This window comes from Lineus longissimus, chromosome 1, assembly GCF_910592395.1.
Source record: "Lineus longissimus chromosome 1, tnLinLong1.2, whole genome shotgun sequence".
Taxonomy (NCBI): Eukaryota; Metazoa; Nemertea; class Pilidiophora; order Heteronemertea; family Lineidae; genus Lineus; species Lineus longissimus.
Genome location: NC_088308.1, coordinates 7871187 through 7893870, shown reverse-complemented (window position 1 = coordinate 7893870; position 22684 = coordinate 7871187). Strand labels below are relative to the sequence as shown.

At 40.0% G+C, this 22684-nt stretch overlaps 3 protein-coding genes across 3 annotated transcripts in view; 1 reads left to right on the top strand and 2 right to left on the bottom strand.

Annotated features, from left to right (window-relative positions):
- The first annotated feature begins 528 nt into the window (after positions 1–528).
- Positions 529–10527, top strand: LOC135487668 (monocarboxylate transporter 2-like). Its single transcript, XM_064771708.1, has 3 exons — positions 529–648; positions 1698–3957; positions 7072–10527. The coding sequence occupies exons 2-3, from the start codon at positions 1875–1877 to the stop codon at positions 7308–7310; spliced, it is 2322 nt and encodes a 773-aa protein (XP_064627778.1). The 5' UTR covers positions 529–648; positions 1698–1874; the 3' UTR covers positions 7311–10527.
- A 4615-nt stretch (positions 10528–15142) lies between these two features.
- Positions 15143–22684, bottom strand: part of LOC135487636 (uncharacterized) — a 69936-nt gene continuing 62394 nt past the window's right edge. The window contains exon 4 of the transcript XR_010446882.1: positions 15143–15210. The gene's annotated coding sequence lies outside the window, so the exon portion shown is untranslated. The remainder of the gene's footprint in view (positions 15211–22684) is intronic.
- LOC135498762 (charged multivesicular body protein 6-A-like) lies at positions 17432–21107 on the bottom strand. Its single transcript, XM_064789172.1, has 7 exons — positions 20936–21107; positions 20235–20344; positions 19602–19689; positions 19314–19400; positions 18895–19041; positions 18493–18562; positions 17432–18112 (listed from the first exon to the last, which is right to left on the bottom strand). Exons 1-7 carry the CDS (start codon positions 21002–21004, stop codon positions 18060–18062), a joined length of 624 nt encoding a protein of 207 aa, XP_064645242.1. The 5' UTR covers positions 21005–21107; the 3' UTR covers positions 17432–18059.

Below are 22684 nucleotides of genomic sequence, written 5' to 3'. Positions count from 1 at the left end.
AGCGCCGGCACAACCATGACGGGAGAAAGAATACTTTAACTCCTGAAAGTGCCTTTCCAAGGGACTTTTTAGTATGATGATGATTTTCTGTCGACGACACACTCTGGTGATTTCCAGGATGTGATCATTAGATCACTACAGTGGCAAAGTGCTAGAGCACTGGCCTCAGAATCAAGAGGTCAATTGTTTCAAAATGCACTTTAAAAGAAGAGCTTGGGTGATGAATTACCACTGAAATAATACATGGATCACTGGGACTGTTACCATGCCATGATTCACATGTTTCCAAGACAAGACATTCAAGAACCATATACATGTACCACAATAAATCCGTCAGAATACAATATAGCCTGACACGTTTTTCAGGGGACATTTTCTTCTTCTACCACGGAGCCCACAGACTGTCCTGGGTGTATAGTATACTGCCACATCCACCAGGAGCCGTTCCCGTACGGTGCTGACACCTAACCTCGTTGAAGCTAACTGTCAAACGTGCTGTCAGAACGAGGCGCCTATTTATAGTTGATATCCTGATCTGGAAAAGGTCTGTCGCTTTGCAGTGATGTGCACTTTAAAACAACTGTTTGTGCAATTATCCGGAGATATTTTCTGCTATGTGTTCGGTAGTCACATAAAATAGGATATGAGGTAAGTGAAAACCCGCCGTTCACTGTAACTTGCTTTTGAATTACTGCAAAAAATGTTGATGACACTTTGACTTTCATTTTGATTGTTTTCAAATCAGCTGATTGCATGTAGGCCTATTCAGCCATTGTGTGTTAAGTAAAGTAGACTACGTCGTATACTGCTACATACGATGTATACATTGTGTGCAAAGATGTAGACCTACTGACTGATGACAATTGTAATGAGAGCAGGTTAGAAAGACCTACAGCTAGAGTTCATACCCTGCTCTTTTGCACTGCCACTGGTATTACTATATATGGGCCTTTTGAAGAACATGATTGAAGAAGACGAATCGGCGCCAAAACATCATTCATCAACACAAAATGACAAATGTGCACACTCGGAACATGTCCGGCGAAGGCCTAAGCATAGGTTATGGCAAGCCGACTTCGGACAATGCCCAGAGACACGACGATCCTTTGTTCAAGGTGAAATGCATGACTCCTACTAGTAGTAGTGAGTCCTACGCGCCAAAACAAACTTCTTCGAATTTGTCCATTGGACTTGGTATGGATGCCGTGGAATGGTTGGTATGATGTCGAATGGGCCATTTCAACAAAGACGAACCTGGGCTAAAAAAACAAATTCACACACTCTGAACTCTTCAGAAGGCCTAAGGAAACTTGGCCATAAACCAGTGACCCCTTAACAGCTGGATGACGACTAGCGACATCTGCTGACTGAAGACTCAGTGACAGGTGGCAACATCTGGGCCCTTGAAAGCCTGGATAAGTTTTAGCGACTGCTACTAAACTAAGTGAAACCCCAATAAAAATTTGTGGAACCCCATGGCGGCACCCTTGAGATGCAGTGGCTAGGCAGCAGCTAAGCCAAGCAGACAAATTTGGGGCCCGCTATCAAATATAACGGTGGTTTAGCATCCGCCAAACCACCGTTAGCAGCTTTGTTTGAATAACCGGGCCCAGGTGTCCCACACTGCTGATGAGATCATATCATGAGACCTCGCGTCTGCTTCACCTGTAATCATTCTACCTTTGTTGTTCTTGCAGGGAACCCATGTCGGAGTGGTCCAGTTGTACAAAACGTCACTTGAGGGGAGGCAACCAGTGGAATCAAAACATCAATATATTACATCTATGCAGACCCATGTCAAAACTTTACCTGTCATCAGTGTTTAGGATTTATTTAGCCGAATTCTTTAGTTCCAATAACTTGATATCAAGGCCATGGCCCCAATGGGAGAGACAGAAACATTTAGTCGAACTCGTCATGTCAGTAAAGCCAGCCAGAAAAGCGGCGATGATTCGTCATCGAGCTCTTCCTCTGAATCCTCCGATCTCCCGATGCCCACCCCCCCTGATGGTGGCTGGGGATGGGTTATTATTGCCGCCTCTTTCATCACCAATGTAATCACCGACGGTGTGGCATTTTCTTTCGGCGTACTATTTACGGAGCTCCACGATCACTTCTATGAAGACAGCCACAGTAAAATCACCTGGATTGGCTCAGTATTCTGTGCAATTCCTATGTTAGCCGGTCCGATAGCCGGTGCGTTGATAAACAAATACGGCTGCAGATGGACGTGTATTGCTGGTGGCATTATCTCCTGCGTTGGATGTGTGTTGTGTGTGTTTGCCACCAGCAGTGAAATTCTATGTTTGACCTTCGGCGTTATCTCGGGTGTGGGTCTGTCCCTGGTGTATACACCAGGGGTTATAATCGTGGCATTTTACTTTGAAAAACGTCGAGCCCTTGCCACTGGTATATCAGTGTCTGGAAGTGGCATCGGTACATTCGCGATGGCTCCACTGATGGAGTACCTTATACAGACTTACGGCTGGCGAGGAACCTTTCTCCTCATCGGTGGATTCTTTCTCAACCTTGTGGTTTGTGGTGCACTTTTTAGGCCATTGGAAACGTCGGGTCAAAGAAAACGACGCAAATTCCTCCATTCGTTGGAACGCCTGTCGCGAACGTCTAGGAATAATTCTCAACTGAATTTCAGTGAGCACGTGGATGCGGTGAATGAAATAGAGATGCAGTTAAATGGAAGACGTGGAAGTGTAGCTGTCAATAAAATAAAGCAGCATCTTTCTGAACCTGTTACTCATTCTTTAGTTCAGTTGCCGACCTATTTTTATAAAGATGGTGATGATTTTGCTCCACATGGGTCAAAATCTGAGGCTCATGTGTCGGATAAGGTAAAAGTCTTATTTACCAATTCTCGTGATTGTGAAAGTATAACGGGGAACCGACTGGAGGTTCCCTTCCTTCAGGCCAAGAGTGCAACTGAAAATAGGACTAACGGTCATTTGTCGAGTGTTGTTGATAATACAGAAAATCGTGATGAGTGTAGCAATGGTGACATTCGAAAGCATTCTACATGTACGGACAATAACGTGAGTGATACGCATACCAATGTGATCTGTACTTTTCAGGACGACGAGACGTCAAAATCACGCTTTGATAAAAGTCATTCGCGACTGAATAAAAGTCAGAGTCTGAAAGATGTCCAGATCACATTCTCCGACAACCCTCCACAAACTAATAGCATTATCCATGGTGTTGCCTCGCAGCCACAAACTTGGGAAAAAACTCGTGCCACCCTACCAAGACAACCGCAGCAGAAGGCCTCAAATCAAGATCGCTTTCTACCGATGTATAGACGTGATATCTTCTATCGCGGAAGTTTGATACGATTAGACGAGTTTATTCAGAATAAATCAAGTAGTTGTCCACAGTTGTATAAAGCGAGTGATGCCACGAGTGATGATGATGAATCTGATGACAGGATGTTTATGTGTTGCCAATGGAAACATGCGAAACGTGTCGTGAAGGAGATGCTCGACGTTTCCATCTTCAGGAGTGTTAAATACGTTCTGTTCTTTCTATCTAACGTCATCCTCTACGCGTGGTACGACATCCCGTATTTCTATGTGCCGGATTACGGCGCTCACATTGGCTTGACTCACATGCAGACATCAATGGTTGTATCTGTGATCGGAATTGCGAACATGTTTGGCCTGATATTCTTTGGTTTAATTGCGGATTCGCCGAAAGTGAGTTCGTCACTTGTGTATGGCCTTTCTATGGTTATTTGTGGTATTGCTATTTTCTTTTACCCACTCTGTACGACTTTTGTCACGATTTGTATGAGTAGTGCAGTGTATGGATTCTTCATCGGGGCGAACTTTTCTCTCGCTTCGATTATTATTGTGGAGATGCTCTCGCTCGAAAAGCTCACCAATGCCTACGGAATCCTGATGTGTGGCCAGGGAGTGGCGAACCTTGTTGGACCACCAATTGCAGGTAAACATAGCACCAGCAGTTTATTAGTGGCAGTATTCATGCACCAGCAGTTTATTAGAGGCAGTAGTCATCTCCCTATACCTGCTGATCTCAGTGTACCAGGCCGTGCTTACATATTTAATCCACGTCTATTTTGATATAGAACCTGGGCCTGGGGAGAGCGAGGTAAACCTGTACCATAACCATACGAGCCTAGTAAAAGCTCAGTGCTCACAAGGATGGTGTGATAGGTACATGTATGGGGTGATAGGGCAGTGCAGTACTGCCTCTCTATAAAACTACTGATAGGACCTTAACTGGCTGAATTTATTACCACTGTTTTCGTTACCAATTAGATAGTTTGTTTTTTTAAAATGTCAGCTCCTTCCATAATGCCCTCACAGTCAAAGGTTTTAAACAGAAAAGAAATTCTCAAAGTTCTTCCTTGCCTTTACCTTTACTGCAAAATTATCCGTCCAGTGTTTCAGTTAAAATGGTTTAACATGTAGCAGGGCATGGAACCCTGCCTTATTAGTTGATATTTGTCCTCAAATTTTCTTATTGTCCTGCCTGCTTTCATCAATAACCAAAGGATTTTCATTTTGTCTAAAGCAGGGCAACACACCTTGACCTTGTCAGCATTTTTCAGACGGTACCTTTTTCTGCCCTGCCTTCAGATTTCCACATGTAGCTTTTCAACACTAACATTTTGAAAGATAAAAGATTGGTTGGGAAAATAACAGATTTCCCAGGAGTACTACTATATTACATTATGTAGTATAGCGTTTGTTCGTAAAGTGTAAATTATACTTGCGTCACACTGATAGTTCAATTCTATATCTTGCGTAATTTGCCTTTTTATTAGCGAGTTTCCGCATCGCTTACGATTACGATTACGATTTGTGTTTGACGTCATCGATTTTTGGTGCTGCGTCATCCCCGGCGAAATCGTCGATGGTACTTTCGTCTCGTTCTTACGAGGATTCCGGCTGATCTTCGTAAGTCGAAAAACGATTACATTGATTAGCGAAAAGCCTATTTTCCACGCTACATATCAAATTCAAGGTGAAATATTCATTGAAGAATACTTTAGAACATATCTGTCAAACATAGGAACTGCATTTAATGTGATCAACGGCGATTTTGATCATGTTTTAGCGCCGAGAAAAGTGCACCCAGAGCATGAGAGCAGAGTATAGGGTCTATACTACAGTACACCAAGTCGTTGGTGTGAATGCGGAAACAAAATTTCTGGTTCATGCCGGTTTTGAGAGTATTACGATTACGACTTTGAAATCGTAATCGTAAGCGATGCGGAAACTCCCTATTGTGATTTGCGCCCACATCGGCAATGACATCATTTAAAAGTAACAGCCACAGACCCCCAGATAAAAAGTGCTTGATGAGAATGTTAATATTCAGTTTTTTGTACGCACGAGTCATCTAAATGCATGAAATGTTCCAGTTCAGTACATTTATCCCGGTCTGATTATTCTTATAATATTCATAGTGGTAATAAACAATTTCATGTTTTTCAATACGAAATGTTGGTGATGAAGAAGTATAAAATGTCAAGTATGTGGTTGAGTTAACTACTATAACGACATATCTAAATCAACAAAATGGGTCCATCAGACAGTTCTTTTGTTTCTTTGAAAATCATAAATCAATCATGAATCAAGTGTGGTGCGGAGCTCCCTTTAAAAACATCACAGCACTTTCTTAGAATGTGTGTTTACTTCCACTTTCACTTTTACAGTGATGCATGCCACAGACCAAAAGTCATCCTCCATAGTCTGTCCCCTAGTCGGAGGGACTCGGGGGGAGGGGGGTCCTAACTACATGTACATGCACCGTACTAGTCCTACGTACATATGAGCCCTACAGGTTTTTAGCTCACCTCTTAGCAGAGGTGAGCTTATCCCATACCGTGGCGTCCGTCGTCCGTCGTCGTCGTCGTCGTCGTCGTCGTCGTCCGTCGTCCGTTAGCAGGGCACGTTTCGTAACTGTTAGAGCTATTGAGTTGAAACTTGGTACACATGTACCCTTATGTAATGACACCTTGGAGACCAAGTTTCAGTCCGATTCGTTTCATGGTTTCGCCACCAGGGGGCCAAACGTTAAAAGTGAAAATATGCAATATCTCCCTTAATAGTAGTCGGGAAATTTTGAAAAAAATATGGTAGGTACTTCTAGCAAAGGTGCATCATATATCCTCCGGGTTTTGATTTGACCTCCTTTTCAAGGTCACAGAGGTCAAATGGTGTAAATTGGCCGTTAGGATGTAACGATGGCACGTTTCTAAACTGCAATGACTATTAATACCAAATTTGGTACACATTTACCCCTTAGTCAGGTGATCTCAGGGACCGAAGTTTGGTCCAATATGATTCACCACTTGACCACCAGGGGGCAAAATCCAAAAACCTTAAAAATGTGATAATTCCTTAACTTCTTGCCCGATTGCCACCAATTTGATATCATGGGTACATCTAACCACCATACAGTATATGTCACACAGGTTTTTAATTTGACCTTCTTGTCAAGGTCACAGAGGTCAAATGACGTAAATTCGCCGTCAGGACGTAACTATGGCACGTTTCTTAACTGCAATGACTATTGATCACAAATTAAGTACACATGTACCCTTTGGTCAGGTGATCTCAGGTACCGAAGTTTGGTGCGATCTGATTTGCCGTTTGGCCTCCAGGGAGGGGGCCAAATCCTAAATTCATCAAAATGCCATTATTCCTAGTACCCGATTGGCACCAATTTTATATCATAGGTACATCTAATTCTAACAACCATTCAATGTGTCACCCGGGTCTTCTTTGATTTGACCTACTTTTCAAGGTCACAGAGGTCGAATGTACTGTAAATTGGCCATTTTGGGGAAATTGTAATTGCTTGGACCTACATCAAACCTAACACTACATGACACAATACCATGCTCTTTATCCATCTTTCCTCCACATGAGGTGAGCACAATGGCCCTGGCCATTTAATTCAAATCAGTTGGCAGCATCTTCAGTTAAAATCGGAATAAAATGTGTGACAAAATCACGAAAAATCTAAACTAATTGATTGAGATGTGAAAGTTGATGACATTTTATCTTACACTCTCTTCTACTTCAGGCTTACTCTACGATCTGACGCAGTCCTATTTGACCACCTTCCTCTGCGCCGCGGGCTTCATCATCCTGTCCGGCGTTCTATTGTTCATCGTCGCGGCCATCCAATTCAGAAGCAACAGGAGGCTGCAGCGACGTCGCCGGGAGAACTGTGCCTTGGGGGAAGATGCTGGTCGTAGGAGTCTAATGGACGACACCCCCGCTTTAGAACAGTCTGCTGCAACCCCACAAACAGAACTCTAGAGGCCTGTTGAAAGTACATTCTGTTATATTTTAAAGGGATACGACGTTCATAATTGCTTGTGGTCCAAGAAAATAGAAATGCAGTTATACACAATGCAGTTGTGCAGTTATTTTGCATACGAATCTGCTGAACCTTGCTATTGATACATTTATCAGTTTACCCAACAGAATTATTGAAATTCATATGCAGTATGTATCAACACACTTCGAAAGTTCCTAATTCAATTATCAATTTTGAATATTTTTATCTAACGGTGCAGGCTGTATCCCTTAAAAGGGTTGTATATAATCTTTAAACGTCTTTAATCCTCATCCAAGTGTAATAAGAATGTGAGATTGGCATATTCAGCTGACCCCATGCTTTGTAAGTTCTTATGTAGTGACAGGTGAAATCTTATGCAACTTTGACATCAAGATGATATCTGACACTCAAATGAACACTTTTAGGGAAACATCATGCATGATGACTTGTTACATTTTGTATACGTAAATGTAGTCATCATTTCAAAAATTGCATTTCTGCATCTTGAAACAGCTATTATAAAACAAGGTAATAAGATTTAAGAAGACAAATTTGTGTTACTTATTGTGGTCTTTCTCATCCATGTAGTATTATAGTTCACACAAAAACAGCTAAGGAGTTGTTTTACAGGTAGTGATGGCAGTGATTTTGATTGAATGCATGCTTTATGCATGGTAGAGTAAGAAGTATTTTGATTGAATGCATGCTTAATGCATGGTAGAGTAAGAAATATTTTGATTGAATGCAAGCTTAATGCATGGTAGAGTAAGAAATATTTTGACTTAAAGGGAATATGTAGTCACTAAGTCAAGCGAGTGCACTTCAGACAAGCCTAAGAAAAAACTCAAAATCATGGCTGCATCTTGTGACAAACCATGCTAAACTGTTGAATATGGATTTCTATTGACAAAAGGTCAAGATGCATGCAACAGGGTCCAATTTGAGCGTCACCCTTAGGGCTCGCTAATTAATATCCCGTTTAAGAGCAGGAAATTGTATGACTCCATATCCCCTCTAACTTGTCATTGTAATTGTTGAGAGAAATAAGGAGAACTCTTAACCAAAACAGTATTAACCGAATATTGTGTGTATTCCATGGCTTGCAGAGAAGATTGTCTTGTTCATCTTGTAGAATCTAAAAGTCCGAAAAGTTGTGGGGATATTTTCCACATTATAATAATAAGACTTTGTGGTGTAATCATTTCATGAGATAATTCAATTTCAGCATTTCATTCCATTCCATTTCATCAACTGTGATAAAAACTTTCTTGAAAGCTATGATATTTTTACTAGTATACTATGAGTGGAAAATTCTTTCCGCATCTTTTTTTGGTGTCAAATGTTGTGTTATGAGCCAGAGATGATTTCTAATTTTTGTAACTGAATGTGGTAAGCTTATATTGTGTGAAAGCACTGACATTATGTTGAGTCGCGCTTACTGTGCGACTCATGCCGGGAGGTCCGCACTCGCAGGGCGATTGGATCTCCAAGCTTCTCTGTGGCGGGGCCAAAACTTTGGAACCAATTACCAGATGTTTTAAAATCCATAGCTAACATCAAAACTTTTAAGTCGCACTTAAAAACATATCTTTTTAGGAAGCACTTTTTCGGTGACAATGCACTCTAGAATGTTTTATAGTCATCTTGTGTCTAATTGTCTTACCTAATGTCTTATAGCCTCAGTTTTATCTATTATTGTTTTACAGCAAAATTATTGTATGCAATGATTTTTTTTTTTTTTTAAATTAAATGTAAAGCGCCTTGAAGTGTTTTACAAAAGGCGCTATATAAATTGTTTTAAAGGGAACTGAAACCGCCAAGCCAGTTCGTATGACCTCGTTTTCATTTCGCGCCTATCGGGTGATCAGAACGAGGCATGAATGAAACATGGCGCCTAGCTGTCAATCATTGAGTGACGTCACTACTATGGAATTTACTACGAAAACTAATGAATGAAAGCTCGCATGACTCACGTGATTCTCACATGATTCTCAATAATAACAAATTGAACTGCGCTTGCTTGGGCACTGGGGGCGGAGCTACAAATCTGAACTCGAATAGGAAGTTGGAAGTTTGACTTTCTCGGGCGGTGAAAGTCGAAAAGTTGAATAAATCGCTCGGCGGTTCCAGTTCCCTTTAATAATAAAAATAATAATAATAATAATACTAATAATAATAATAATAATAATACTGTGACAACAGACAAGAGGGAAGTGCCAATAATCTGTTGCATCCTCAGGAAAGAAATCAGGGATTTATGTTTGCTTCTCTGGCCCTGCGCACAACCCCCTGAGACATTTCCCCTCAGCGGCTGAAGTGCAGACCTACATCACCTTTATGTCAGCATCCCGAGATTATAACTACCTACCACCTTGGAGAGGACAGTGCTTTCTTTTCCGTTGGCAAGATATAACAACTGATGAAAATGTAAGTTTGTATATAATTGGTCAAGCGTTGATTAAATTCCGAAAATCAAATACTGGTGACGTTCTAATTGGGCGCAACTGCTTTTGCACTAGAACTTTAGCCAATGAGCTATAATGTTCCAAGGGGTTTGTGTGCAAGGCCAGAGAGGCGTGCATTAACCCTTGATTTCCTCAGGATGAATCCCTCGTGACTAAAGAAACAAACCCAAGGAAATCACTTCGCAATCGCACCTCTACCGAATGTTATTTTTATGCAATGTGTTATGTCATGCGTTATTTGTAGACTGGAGTATGGTACCATATTGGGTAATGTACTTATGAATTTGAGTTAATGATATGTTTTAGTGTTACTTCAGTTATTAATTCGGAAGAGTTAATGGTCAGTGGGTTCAGTTTTGTGAATGAATGAGTGATAGTCTGACCTTGGCCACATTGGTATGACTTAGTAATTTGAGAAACAATGGATGACCAGCACGGCCAAACATTGACCGGTGATCAATCCAGCTTGTTTGAGCTAATCTATTGTGTAAATTGTGATATATGGTACATTGATAGTAAGTCTGGTTGGCTTGAAATGTATGACTATAAGATGAGTAAGGGGGTCACGTTTTTCGGCACCGTAACCTGAAAGTAACGAAGGGGTCAAGGAAACTATTGGGCAACAAAGTCCACCTGAGTCATGAAAATGGGTATATAAACCCTAGGTCATGTAGGTTTTGGGGACTCAGGGAGATAGATTAGAATTGCCAGAGCCAGAACTAATCCGTAAATGAATACCTTGAAAGAAAAGAAAACCTCAAGAGGTAATTCCAGTCTTGTTCTTGGTCGAACATCCCGGTCATGTAGGCTCAAACACAGAGCAGGAGAAGGGAGCAGTCTGCCCAGAGTCAACCTAAGATCCTGTCAATATGATGAACATGCGCATTTCGTCGGAACGTCCTGTATTATTTGTACACTGGTAGTGTTTATGTATTAATCCATTTTGTAATTATACCTAGTTTTAAGGTAAATCTAATCAGATTTTTCATTTCAATTACATTACTTGTAGTGTAAATAATGAATCCCGTTATTTCCGTAATGTGTTTTATAAATTGTACATTATTAATGGTGTCTCCGTTTAGTATAGATGCAAAAATATTTGTATCAATTGGTGCAGTTTTGGAGCATACTCTTATGTTGTTCGATTGATTTGCTGTTGTTAATGTTTATGTTTAATGTTTAAACGAATGTGCCGTTTGTATTGAATTGTGGGTCAGGAAAATAGAAAATGAAATTGGAAATGTTCAAATTCAGCAACAAAATTTCAAATTCTTAACAAACAGCATACCGGTAGTTATCATAGTATCATTCTCTTCAGTTGTAAAAGGGATTCCACAGTGGTGACGATCTTCGATTTAAAAGCATTACAAATTCTTTCTGAATGTACAGGTACATGTACCAGGACAAAGATTTCGTCTCTTTAAATCGTAATTCATGAGCGATGCAAAATTTCACTAATGTTAGACTATGAAATACTACCACATGTATGGGGGGTACTCAGAGACCCAGCTACTCCTCCACTGTGGCTCCTTGATAGATGCGGGTTTGACATCGAGGAAGTTCATTCGTTTATAATAAACTGTGTACATGTACATAGGCAAAAGTTTCCATCATAAAATCTTTTATGGACCCACGTTAGGATCAATTATGATTAGATCACGAACCACAGTTTACACTGGGATCACTTGATAGATTTGTTGATGATGGACCCTCCGAGATTCTATATATACTGCCTATTCATTGATTGGAATTTCATCATAAATCCAATGACGGTGAAATGAAAATGTTCGTAAGCAGCAAAGTACACCTACTTGGGTATCAGTCTTCAGAATTCTGGAAAAAAAGAATAATGGTTCACCAGTTCTAATATTTTGTTATGAATTCTATCATAAAATCAATGATGGGCCTATGGTGGATACATGTACAGTAGAACCTCCCCTTGCGGACACCTCTGCCAGGCGGACACCTCCGCATTACGGACATGTTCGTCCAGTCCCGATTTTTTTTCTAAGTCATTTGCTTTAACCAAAACCTCGGTAGGGCAGACCCCTCTCTACTCCGAATTGCGGACACGGCCATGGTGACTTTTTGGCCCAATCACCACGCAATTACAGACAGTAGACAAAAACAATGACTTCCCGTGTTCACGTAGGTAGTCGATTAGACTTAATAGGTGTGAAGTTTGCGTAATTGATGAACATAATTAGACACTAAGTTCAGTTAATTACATGGTGGAGTGAATTTAATGTCTGTTGCTCTCCTAATTAAAACAGAATGTATTGTTTAATTATCTTCACTATGCATCACATTGCCAAGCTGTAACATTAATTGCAGTCCATTGAGTTGTTTGTCCCCTTGTGCTCTAATAACAAGTATTACTATAATGATGTACGCTGTCTATGTAATATGTAGCGTGCGAACACAACCTGCATATATCAATGTTGGCAAATTAATATTACCTCCACTAGAAATGCCAAGTTTGCATATAAATGGCATCAAATTATTTGAAGTAGTTAATATTTATACAACTAAATGGAATATGTAATATGTAAGCTTCATGACCCCCATGTTCATACACATTAATCCATTTTTTTGACAAACTAAATGGAGTATGGAATATGCAGGCTTCACGACTCCCGTGTTCATAAACGTGACTACACCTTTTGGACAATAATGGCATAACCTCCCTATAAAGGACTCCTCTACATTACGGACACCAACGCCCAGTCCCATGGGTGTCCGCATTAGAGAGGTTGTACTGTACTATGAGTTTCCATCAATGATTCTATGATGGCAATTCTCCATCATAGAATCATTGATGGTCTATGGTAGAATTGATGATGATAGATTATTTGACGGAAACTTTTGCCTGTGTATATCATATCAAAACATTGCCTACACTTCTTCAGTGGAACAAAATGATCAAAGTGAGTCTTCGTTTGAGCTTTTAGTGCTCCGTGCTTCATTTGTGCTTGCCGGCTGGTCAATAATTCCTGTTACTCCTCATTCCAAGAAGGTTAAAGCCACCACACCACCCTTATTGAGCTTCTTCCCACACTGCATACATAGTCTAATTCTTGTTGGTTGGTATTGATTCATTTTCACTTGCAGTGGGAAAAATTCATGGTGAGCGCCGGACTCAAATTATCATTGCTATCGGTTATTCTAGGAAGCGTGATGCATGATTCATTGTATCGCAAGGACTCTCATGTGGTTTGCAGTGGCAAGTAATATCTTCATTAATGGTCTTGGCTAGTTAATTTGTGTGAAAATTTGGGGCATAATCAGGGCTGATAGAGTGCTCAGCAATAATAATAATGAGGGAACTCATTAAGTTTAAATGTGTATTATGCTTTTATGCCAAGGTGTCACCTGACCATTTGGTTTTCAACACGTTTTCTGTAAGATGTTAATCATAAACCATACTCCTGGGCTTAAACTTAAAGGTCTGTCATTGGGGTCTGAGGTTTTGATATGTTTTTCCGTTTTTTCTGGGCTATTCAAAAACAAGAAGTGATACAGGTCATCACCACAGTAAATTGGGTCCTAAAATTCACCAAATTTCTGCAATTTTGTATGTAAAAACTCGAAAAATGGATGCAGAGTCCCCTACAGAACTCTACATTATTCAACAATTTTTTCATATTGATCTCAAGATACCATACCAAAAGGAGTTTTCAGTTCTAATAAAATGGTTGCAACTAAAATAGATGCTTCCCCTAATTAAAACTGGTTGCTCTAACGGCATGAATATTCAAATTGTCGCATCGTCTCTTTTATATGCAATCCCTTGTGAGTGCTGCAGCCTGGATGCTATTTAACCTCAATCAGGCCATGTCGTACTTATATTTTTAAACCTTTACATTTATTAAGGCCGGGCTCTGTGCAAATCTGTCAGCCATTCGAGCCAGACGTGAAAAAATAAAAAACAGCGTTTTCACTAGGCGCCAATTTGGCTGGATGCCAGCACTATGTCCATGGGACACATCATCGATGTTCCTATAATTACAAGATGCATCATTCAAAGTGTGAATATAATATTGCATGGACACTATCTAGGGGGTTGAAGGAAACCTGTGGAAAATTCCTATATTCCATGTAATCAGCCGATGGAACATTGAATATAGGAATACTGGACTTAATATTGGATATGTTGCAAAATACCTTCATATAATAAATCTGTGAGGCCTGATCGATAAGTTGTCCCACGTTTTATCATTCACAAATCAAAGATGATATTTCAACCACTTAACAATATAACGCTTGTACCATGTGTACTATGTTATGGTTTTTTTTAAATACGTGTACTCAAATTAATGTACTTCATGGGGCTTTTTTCCAGCTCGATAGGAAAATAGTAATAGCAAATTCCTAGGTTGTTTTCTTTTCTTGAGTACCCGTAACTATGGCATATGCTCTTAATTTTACACATATGCCCATGATGAACACAGCATTTTTCGTTTAAAAGTGTCGGCAAAAGTCAGTGGTTATTCCTCTGATTGCATGATCCGACCTTGTAGTATTTCAGTTTGGCATACTTATTAACTATCATTACAATATAACTTTAAAAGCAGGTCATTGCATTATTGTAACAATAGGTACCATGTATGTTTGGGATTCATATCATAATGTATCTGATGAGAGAATTAAAAGGTAAATGTGTCATACAAAACTGCTGTTTAATCTTTGTTGATAAAAAATTCGTCCAGTCGTACTGATGTTGTGTAGCAAGATATGGCTACCCTGCAAGTGTCTCTACACTCAGCATGTGTGCAGTGGGGCCCTGAATCTTGTATGCTTGACAACCCCTCTACAATTGACCTAGGTCATTTTTAAGGTGCTTCTCAGAAAACTATCATTACTGAGGCACGAGAAATAGGGCGGTTGTCTTGCTTACAAAGTGGCCTGAATAAAGCGGGTGTCCTACGAGCAGATGTGTCTGCTAAGGGAGGTACCACTACTAGTTGGAAATCTCCGTCTTCCATTGCCATTCACATGTTCGTCCAGTATATTGGCCAGAATTGGTCAAAACTGTTTAGTGCAGAAATACATGATTACATGTCTTAGTCTCATATGTTCTAATATGTGACAGTTGTGTACACTTTTTGGCGATTATAGTTCAGCTGCCCACACAGGAACTTGGAGCAGTGACAGATGGCATTTGACCATGACTGGGCCACCAACTACCAACAGACTAGTCCTGGTTGGTTGGGCCCAGCATGGTATTGATTAACATGCTGTTTGGTTTTACATGTACAGTAGAACCTCCCTTACCGGACACCTCTCTATTAAGGATACTTGGTTTGGTCCCAAATTGGTTGTTTTCATTCAATTTGACCACTCTAATCAGGACACCTCTCTATTAAGGACAGCACTTGTCAGTCCCGAGGGTGTCCTTAATAGAGAGGTTCTACTGTATAACCATCATACCAATAAGAGTTGCCATGCGCCGTGGCATAATTGAAAGTCGGTAGATCGCCTTGATTAAGGACACTTGGGACCAACAAATGCTGTCCTGAAAGTGCTTACATACAAGCATTACAATGCCCTTCCTAGGCCTTGGTGGATATCGAGGCAATTGATGCATCATGAAGTTGTACACAAATTTCCGAATGGAATCCTATTGCGGGCCATATTCTCCACATGTTCATCAGGCTGAACCTAGCCAACTGATCTGTGCCGGACATTTAAATAGGAAATGAGACAGTCCATTTTCTCGGGCTGTGAAAATGTAATAGTACTTGTTTGGCAAGGTCCTCTTGTGGCATTCTGATAGTGAAGTCACAATCAGTGTCCTCAAACGAAAGAAATTGAAAACAGCACTATTGTGTCGCGACACAAGTTTTGGGGCAATTTATTCAACACTTAAAGTGCATACGTATAGGTCGAGTTCATTATCATCAGACAATTGAAGGTCCATTGTGAACACCGAATTGATATGGTCTAGAACGACTTGGCCTATTTTCCATGAGATCAATTGGGAAAATTCAGGTCTTGAAAAAATAACTATTTGAAAAAATAACAATTTGAAAGCAAGATTGAATATGCACAAAGTTCATTCTTATGTATGTATGTAGAGCCTCGTCAATATTAAGAACAGCTTGAAACAATGTAGTTCTTAATTAGGTGACCTGATTTCACCATACTGACCTTTCAGCGGTTAGATTGCCTCCGTTATCTCTGAATTAGACGCGTGTCCTCTGTAAAGCTTTATAGCAATGTCAATACATTGGGGGTCAAGATGGATTTTTCTGGCCGAGGTTAATTTATTGGAGTTATAAAGTATGAATTTTTGATTGAATTGGTGCCCTTTGAATGAACCTAACAAGCAGAAATGTTCATAGTGGGGACGATTCTACCCGAATTCTGCCTTGATTAATATAGATTATGATGAGACTGGTCATTTTTTACAAACAGTCACAAGAACTTAAATTAACAGATTTTTAGTACACACCAGGAGGAACATGCGAGTCAAGAAAAACCCCGGCTGATTAAGAAGTTAGGAAATTATTATTAGGTATTTCAGGAGTAGTTTACCGTCAAATCCCTTACCCCTATCAGATTTGATCATCTGTATAATTTAAACCATGCAATTATAGGGAAATGATACCCAAGTGCTGGATGTGGAGTAGCACTTGACTGCATAACCAGTATGGCATGATGGGCCACATGCTCCATGATGTTGCAACATAACAAGGACAAAAAAAACTTGAATTAGAGATCAACTTAACATTCCCTGGATGGAATAAGCGGGTAGGCAAATATTTGGTGCATATGGACAACTTTCTGCCAATGGAGTCCCCAGAAGAGTTCAAACAGATAATAATAAATGTTTTGCCTCAATTTGATACCATATATGACCCAATCTGACAGGACATCTGTAACCCCATCCTAAAAACAAATGTTTCCCCTTTTTTACATTTGCGAAATTTTGAGATGGTCTGGAAGCTAGTCTCTAAAAGAGGTGATAAACTGGTGAGGACAGCCTAATGAATTCCAGATTCCTGGCGTAAGAGACGGGGGCATTATTTCTGTATCATCCTGTGTAGTATCCGATATAAACCCAACAGATGCGGAGGAACAAAATATTTTGTGCGGCCTGGATTACCGAGTTGCGACACTCCATATCGAGCTTTATAATTAAAAACTGCACAAGTCCAGATTTTGTCTGCTGTTTCTCTGGGAAATATTGAACTAACACTGTATGTCAAATTGTAGCTTTCTGTAAGAATTAATTTTTTTCTTTGTATTTTGAAAACTATCAAAAGATGATTTGTGACCCATCACAGCAAAACCAGGCGCATGTCACTCCGAGCTTGGCAGGTTGAGACGGACTGTTCATTTCTCTATTGTCTGCCTTTTGTGAAATATGAGCACATCAATTTCTTCCATTATCTTCTGGTGTCATTTAGGCTCTTCTTCTGTGCGACAAGCGCCTGGTTTTGCTGTGACGGGTCACATTTGTTCTGTTTTTGTACTCAGTGCTTTAGTTCCAATTTTTAATTGGGAGTCCTTTTAATGGTAATCCATGCTGCCATCTACTCACAGACCAAGAACTAAAAGAAGCCTTTTCACACCACAAAATTATATTTTGTGGTATGAAAGGTAGGGAAATACAACTAATTGATTGCGAAGATTTGTGTTTTATTTTTATTAAATATTGTATTTTTACAGAGTTATAAAGCATTTATAAGTGATAGTGCAAGGATTTAGTGCAAGAAGTATCGTACAGAAGGAGCAGATGAAATGTACACCAAAAAGAAAAAAATGACATGTACTAAATTAGCTAAATTACTCTACTTGATTCTTATAATAGCTGGATTCAAAAAGATATGCCCAGTGATGACAACTAACTTAGTTGCTGCACATCACTACTTTAATAATTCTGAACCCCGTCAAAATAAAACCTATTACAAAGATACTCCACGTTCCATTTCACAAAAAATGACACTGCATGCAAAACAAGCCTAAAATCACTGGGAAATTTGTTAGTTTTTCATTTCAAATGGTTTGTTCTTGGTCGTGCTTTGTCTGATTTTAGCTGTACTAATATAATGTGCATGTGCTATAGTTTTGTACAGCCTACAAAATGCATGTGATCTCTTAAATGTGTTACATCTTACATTTCTCTTACACTTTTCTTGCATTTGTCTTACATTTTGTTACTAAAGAAATTCATGTTGCCATCAGTCCTTAAGGAGCTGTATTGCAGTTGTGACATGATGTAGCTACAAGTATATGTACTCTCATTATCACCGCAAACTAGGATGCTGCCAGGGCCTCTTTCTTTCTCGTCTTCTCCCGTGGTCTCTCTCCTGAAGAAAACAAATTCAATTGAAACGATACCGGTAATTTGGCCTTCACCGTAATTATTTCAACTCATGTCCAGTACAAGTTACACTTTCACCTCTTTAAGGGATATTCTACTTGCCCTGCTATAGACACTCAGGTACAAGTTACCACAGCTTTTAGTCTCAACAGACAGCCTCTCTTTATTTTTGGTTCTCTTGCATGCTCTGGTAGTGAAGAGCCAGGACTTTTAGTTCCTTAAATCCCCACCGGAAATTTCCAGGTTCTCAACCAGGACTCGAACTTTGTGCTCATTGGCAGGATAGGCAGCAGTGTTAACCACATGACTATCATGGTCTTCTCCAAATCAAATGTTTCGACTGTGACAGGCAAACAATTGACTCACCAGGCACATCTGGTAGCTCAAGTTCCTCATCCACATCGAGCTCTCCAGTTGGGACATCTGGTAAGGATTGCTGCGAAAGAAAGAATTATTTTGGTATTCAGGGACCACATTTTGAAACCACCACATACAAAGATTTACAGAAGTGTTAGGACAGTGTGAAAAATAGGCAAATTAAGCAGCTGCTGCTATAAGGCACTTGTGTACAACACATCTTTGTTGTCTTGAGATAGTGACAGTCTCAAGGTGGCAGTCTGTGTAAGATTGATTTGACATACTCCGGGATCTAGTCAACAGACGTGATGAGGAAGCAACCGACCTTGCCACAGTTTCTAAATCTCGAAAATCTCAGTTTGCCTCGTCAAAGAATTAAAAATATGCAGCCTTGAGATCCGCTAGACTTACTTTGACTAAGTCGTCCAGTTCAGCGAGGACATCGTCTTCATCTTCTTGCGTTAATCCACCTGACAATAAATCGTCAATCTCACGTTGATATTCCACGGCTTCTTGTGTATCATCCATGATCTTCTCAACATCTTCTAATGACATCAACTGAAAAAACGAATCGTTAAGCATAAATCGTTAAGTAATAAACAAAGACAAGACAAGGAGCCTCGCCCCAATACTTAGGAATCGTTACCGGTTGTTTTGGCCAAAACAACCATGGGCCAAAATGATATCAACTGAAAAGATGAATCATAGTAAAGTTATGCATGAAGACAGGAGAAGGTCTCATGCTCCATCGCTCAGGAAGGGATACCGGAAGTTGCTATTGGTCTGAAAGGCACTACAAACATGATTTCCTCTATGAACTTGCCACTAACCTGGTGCATTTTCTTGAGAGCCTCATTACCAGACTTCAATCCCTCCACAACCTGAAGCTCAACCTGAGCAAACTCAATCTCTTGAACCTAAAAGTATAAGTACACGTAGATAAGATAAATAGTAATTGAATCACTAGAATTTCACGGCTAGCCTGTCCAAAGCAAAGTTGAGGGACAAGTTGCCTTGTCTTTTGGGGTTCTCCCAAAACGCTCCAGCTTTTTCTGTGACCATATGTTTGCATGTTATTCCACAGCTGTACAATTGCCTGGTGCATCAATCAAACTTACCAGATTGCCTATATTCTCTAACTGAGCATCTGTCTTTGTTAGTAAACTTTCTTGATATTTCTTCTTTCTGAGTAAGGCTTTTGCTTTGCTGCAGAGAAAGATTTTCAAAAGTAATAAACTTCAAGGGGAAAAAATGAGAACATGTTACAGTTCATGCTACTTAGTTTTCATACATAAGGCCTGAGGCCAAGAGAAAAGCCACTAATAATAGGATATACCATAGGATCACCATCTGCATATCTCGTACTTCAGTTTCACAAAGTAGGTTTCCAATTTGTACCTATTGACAAAAGGACTCCCTGACCAGTCATGCCAGGAGTTTGATATTATCAAAAACCAAGCATTTACAGTAGACGTTGAAATTAGTGACCCTTTTAGAGTGAACCTATCCCTGCATACTGGTTGTGACTCTGTCCTCAAAGGACTAATTTTTGACTTATAGAAATCATAATTAAATCATTATTTATATCTGATTTTCCTTCTCCTAGACTGGTTGCCAACCAAGGCCAGGGAAGCCAGTCTCCCCCGGCTGAACAGTCAACCTGAAGTTTTGTGCTCCCCACATCTCTTGGCATCCAAAGAATCTAAATCAAATTCCCCAAACCATGTATTCTGCCAATCTTCACTACTCACTCTTTCTTGCCATCATGCAACAATTGCTTGGCAGTACATCTATCCTTTTCTAGCTGAACTGTGATCTTCTTTTGGTATTGTTTCAACTTGTCCCTTTGTTGTTTCAGTTGCTGAAGAGAAATAAGTAAAATAACAAGGCCATGGGATGCAGTGGCTACAATCACAGGAGATCTACCCTTCCAAATTTCTGGATCCGCCACTGCACAGGTTACCATCTGCATTACAAGGAATCTCAGTTGACAGTTTTATGCATCCGCTACAAGCTTGAAGTATGCTGCCTCTCTACACCAGTTTTCTCCAAGTGCTGCATATTTATTTGGCCAGGTGCTGCAGCCATATTTTGACACATTTGACTTCGAGACTTCAGTTTAGTTTTGACTTAAAGTTTTTCCTGGTTGGCAGGAAAAATCTGCCTGGGTGCTCCGATTACCAACTCCACTAATCTGTCCGGGTGCTTACTTTTTGTCTGGGTGCTCAAATTGGAGAACTGAATTTGTGGGGTGTGGCACTGCACCTGCCTGTGGGGCAGGGCGTGGCTGGAGTGGACCAAAGTATCTTGGCCGTCACTCACTGCAGATTTCTCGTCATCATTCTGTTATCACAGCACAGATCTGGGCAATTGCCTTTATGACAGTTTCCAATTTTGACTGTTTTTCCAAATTTCCTTATCAGACTTTAATTTCAGTTCACCAGTTTCTTACCAAAACAGCTCTGTCCTGGTCTGTAATGCCTCCTTCCTTTTTCTTAGGCTTTCCAAACAATGCTCCCATCTTAAGGGTAAGTTAGATTAACAGAAAACCCAATCAGTACCATTAATTTAGGGAAAAAACAAAAAAATCTGACAGGAAAACCAAAATCTGTTTTTGCTTTGTGTACATATCTGTACATTTGTGTACAAAATGTACTACAGGCTACTACGGCGGTGTACCCGGCACGAAAACGAGTTTCTTGTAAACAAATGCACGTGTACTATTCCATCTCTGCCGGTGTAGAAGTGGAAAATGTCTCCCTGGAAATAGTGTCATGTCCTATTGTTTTCTGACGGATGATGGTATATGGTTCTAGAGAGCCTGACTTGAAAGTCTTGTAATAAAGATTTGAATGATTGTACCAAATAACGGATATGTCAGAAAGGGCAAGACAAAGTCTGATCTGAACCGGAGGCCGAGTCCCGATTGCGTCGTCTGCTAGTCAGCCTCTAGGCACTATCTAGCAATGCAGAGGAAATGTATTTGGGGCTCAATTCTATGCTGAGTCCCTGATTGCCCTGCAGACAGTTGAAATCAAGCCTTCAATGCTTAGGGTCAGGGCACAAGGCTTTATTGGCCCCATTCTGCACTCAAAGGAAAGCATAAGTACTTGATTGTTTACATTCGACAACAGAACAAGCTGAGCAATGCTAAGATTCTGATGAAACAGGTTCACTTTCAGACGCCTTTACGTCCCCTTCCATGTTTGGCCTGTACTACTTTGTGGACTTTAAACCTGTGCCACAATTGAAAAAGTAGGAAGAACATTTCTAGATTTTGTGACAAATGACAAACAGAAGAAAACAAGTTTCTCACTCTAATTGCATTTATTAGATAGAAACTTTCATTAAAAAAATATCACTGAGACAATACGTGTCACTCAACAACTTCAACAACAAAGCAGATTAAATACACGGCACATCACTGACAGGATAACCTTGTGGAATACAGAATTTGCTTCTCAAATACAGAACATTTTCAATTCTATCAAAAAACATACAATATCTGTAATAAATCGTCAGATAACAATTCAATTTGAAAATTTGTAAAGTTTTACAACTACGTGTAGCCTGAAGTACTGTTGAGGAAACAGCCTTTGGACGGACGTTAGGCCTAAAAATGATAAGCTTTTGATGCAAAAAACAACATTAACAAACATAATAACCGTGTAAATGTTTTAAATTTCTAATTGTCTCACACAGCAAAACAGCACAGTGCATTTCATATTGCATAATTTTCTTAACAGACGTGATTACTCCCAATTTCACAAGTGCCTGCCGTCAGCAAAATGGCATGTATCACTTGATTTTACACCAAATTACTTGAAACAAGTCTTGAAGTGAAAGACGAATTCCTCTGCAACTTAAAAATACATGTACATTGGTACACTCGCATTGTTCAAATGCTTCTAAATTGCTGTTTTATGAAAGCACAGCTGCGTACCGAGTCTAAAGCTACTGCCAATGGTTCCTGGCAATCACTTGTGAAATTGGGAGTAGAAAACATGTGACCCGTCACAGCAAAACCAGGCGCATGTCACTCCGAGCTTGGCAGGTTGAGACGGACTGTCTGTTCATTTCTCTATTGTCTGCCTTTTGTGAAATATGAGCACATCAATTTCTTCCATTATCTTCTGGTGTCATTTAGGCTCTTCTTCTGTGCGACAAGCGCCTGGTTTTGCTGTGACGGGTCACACATTAT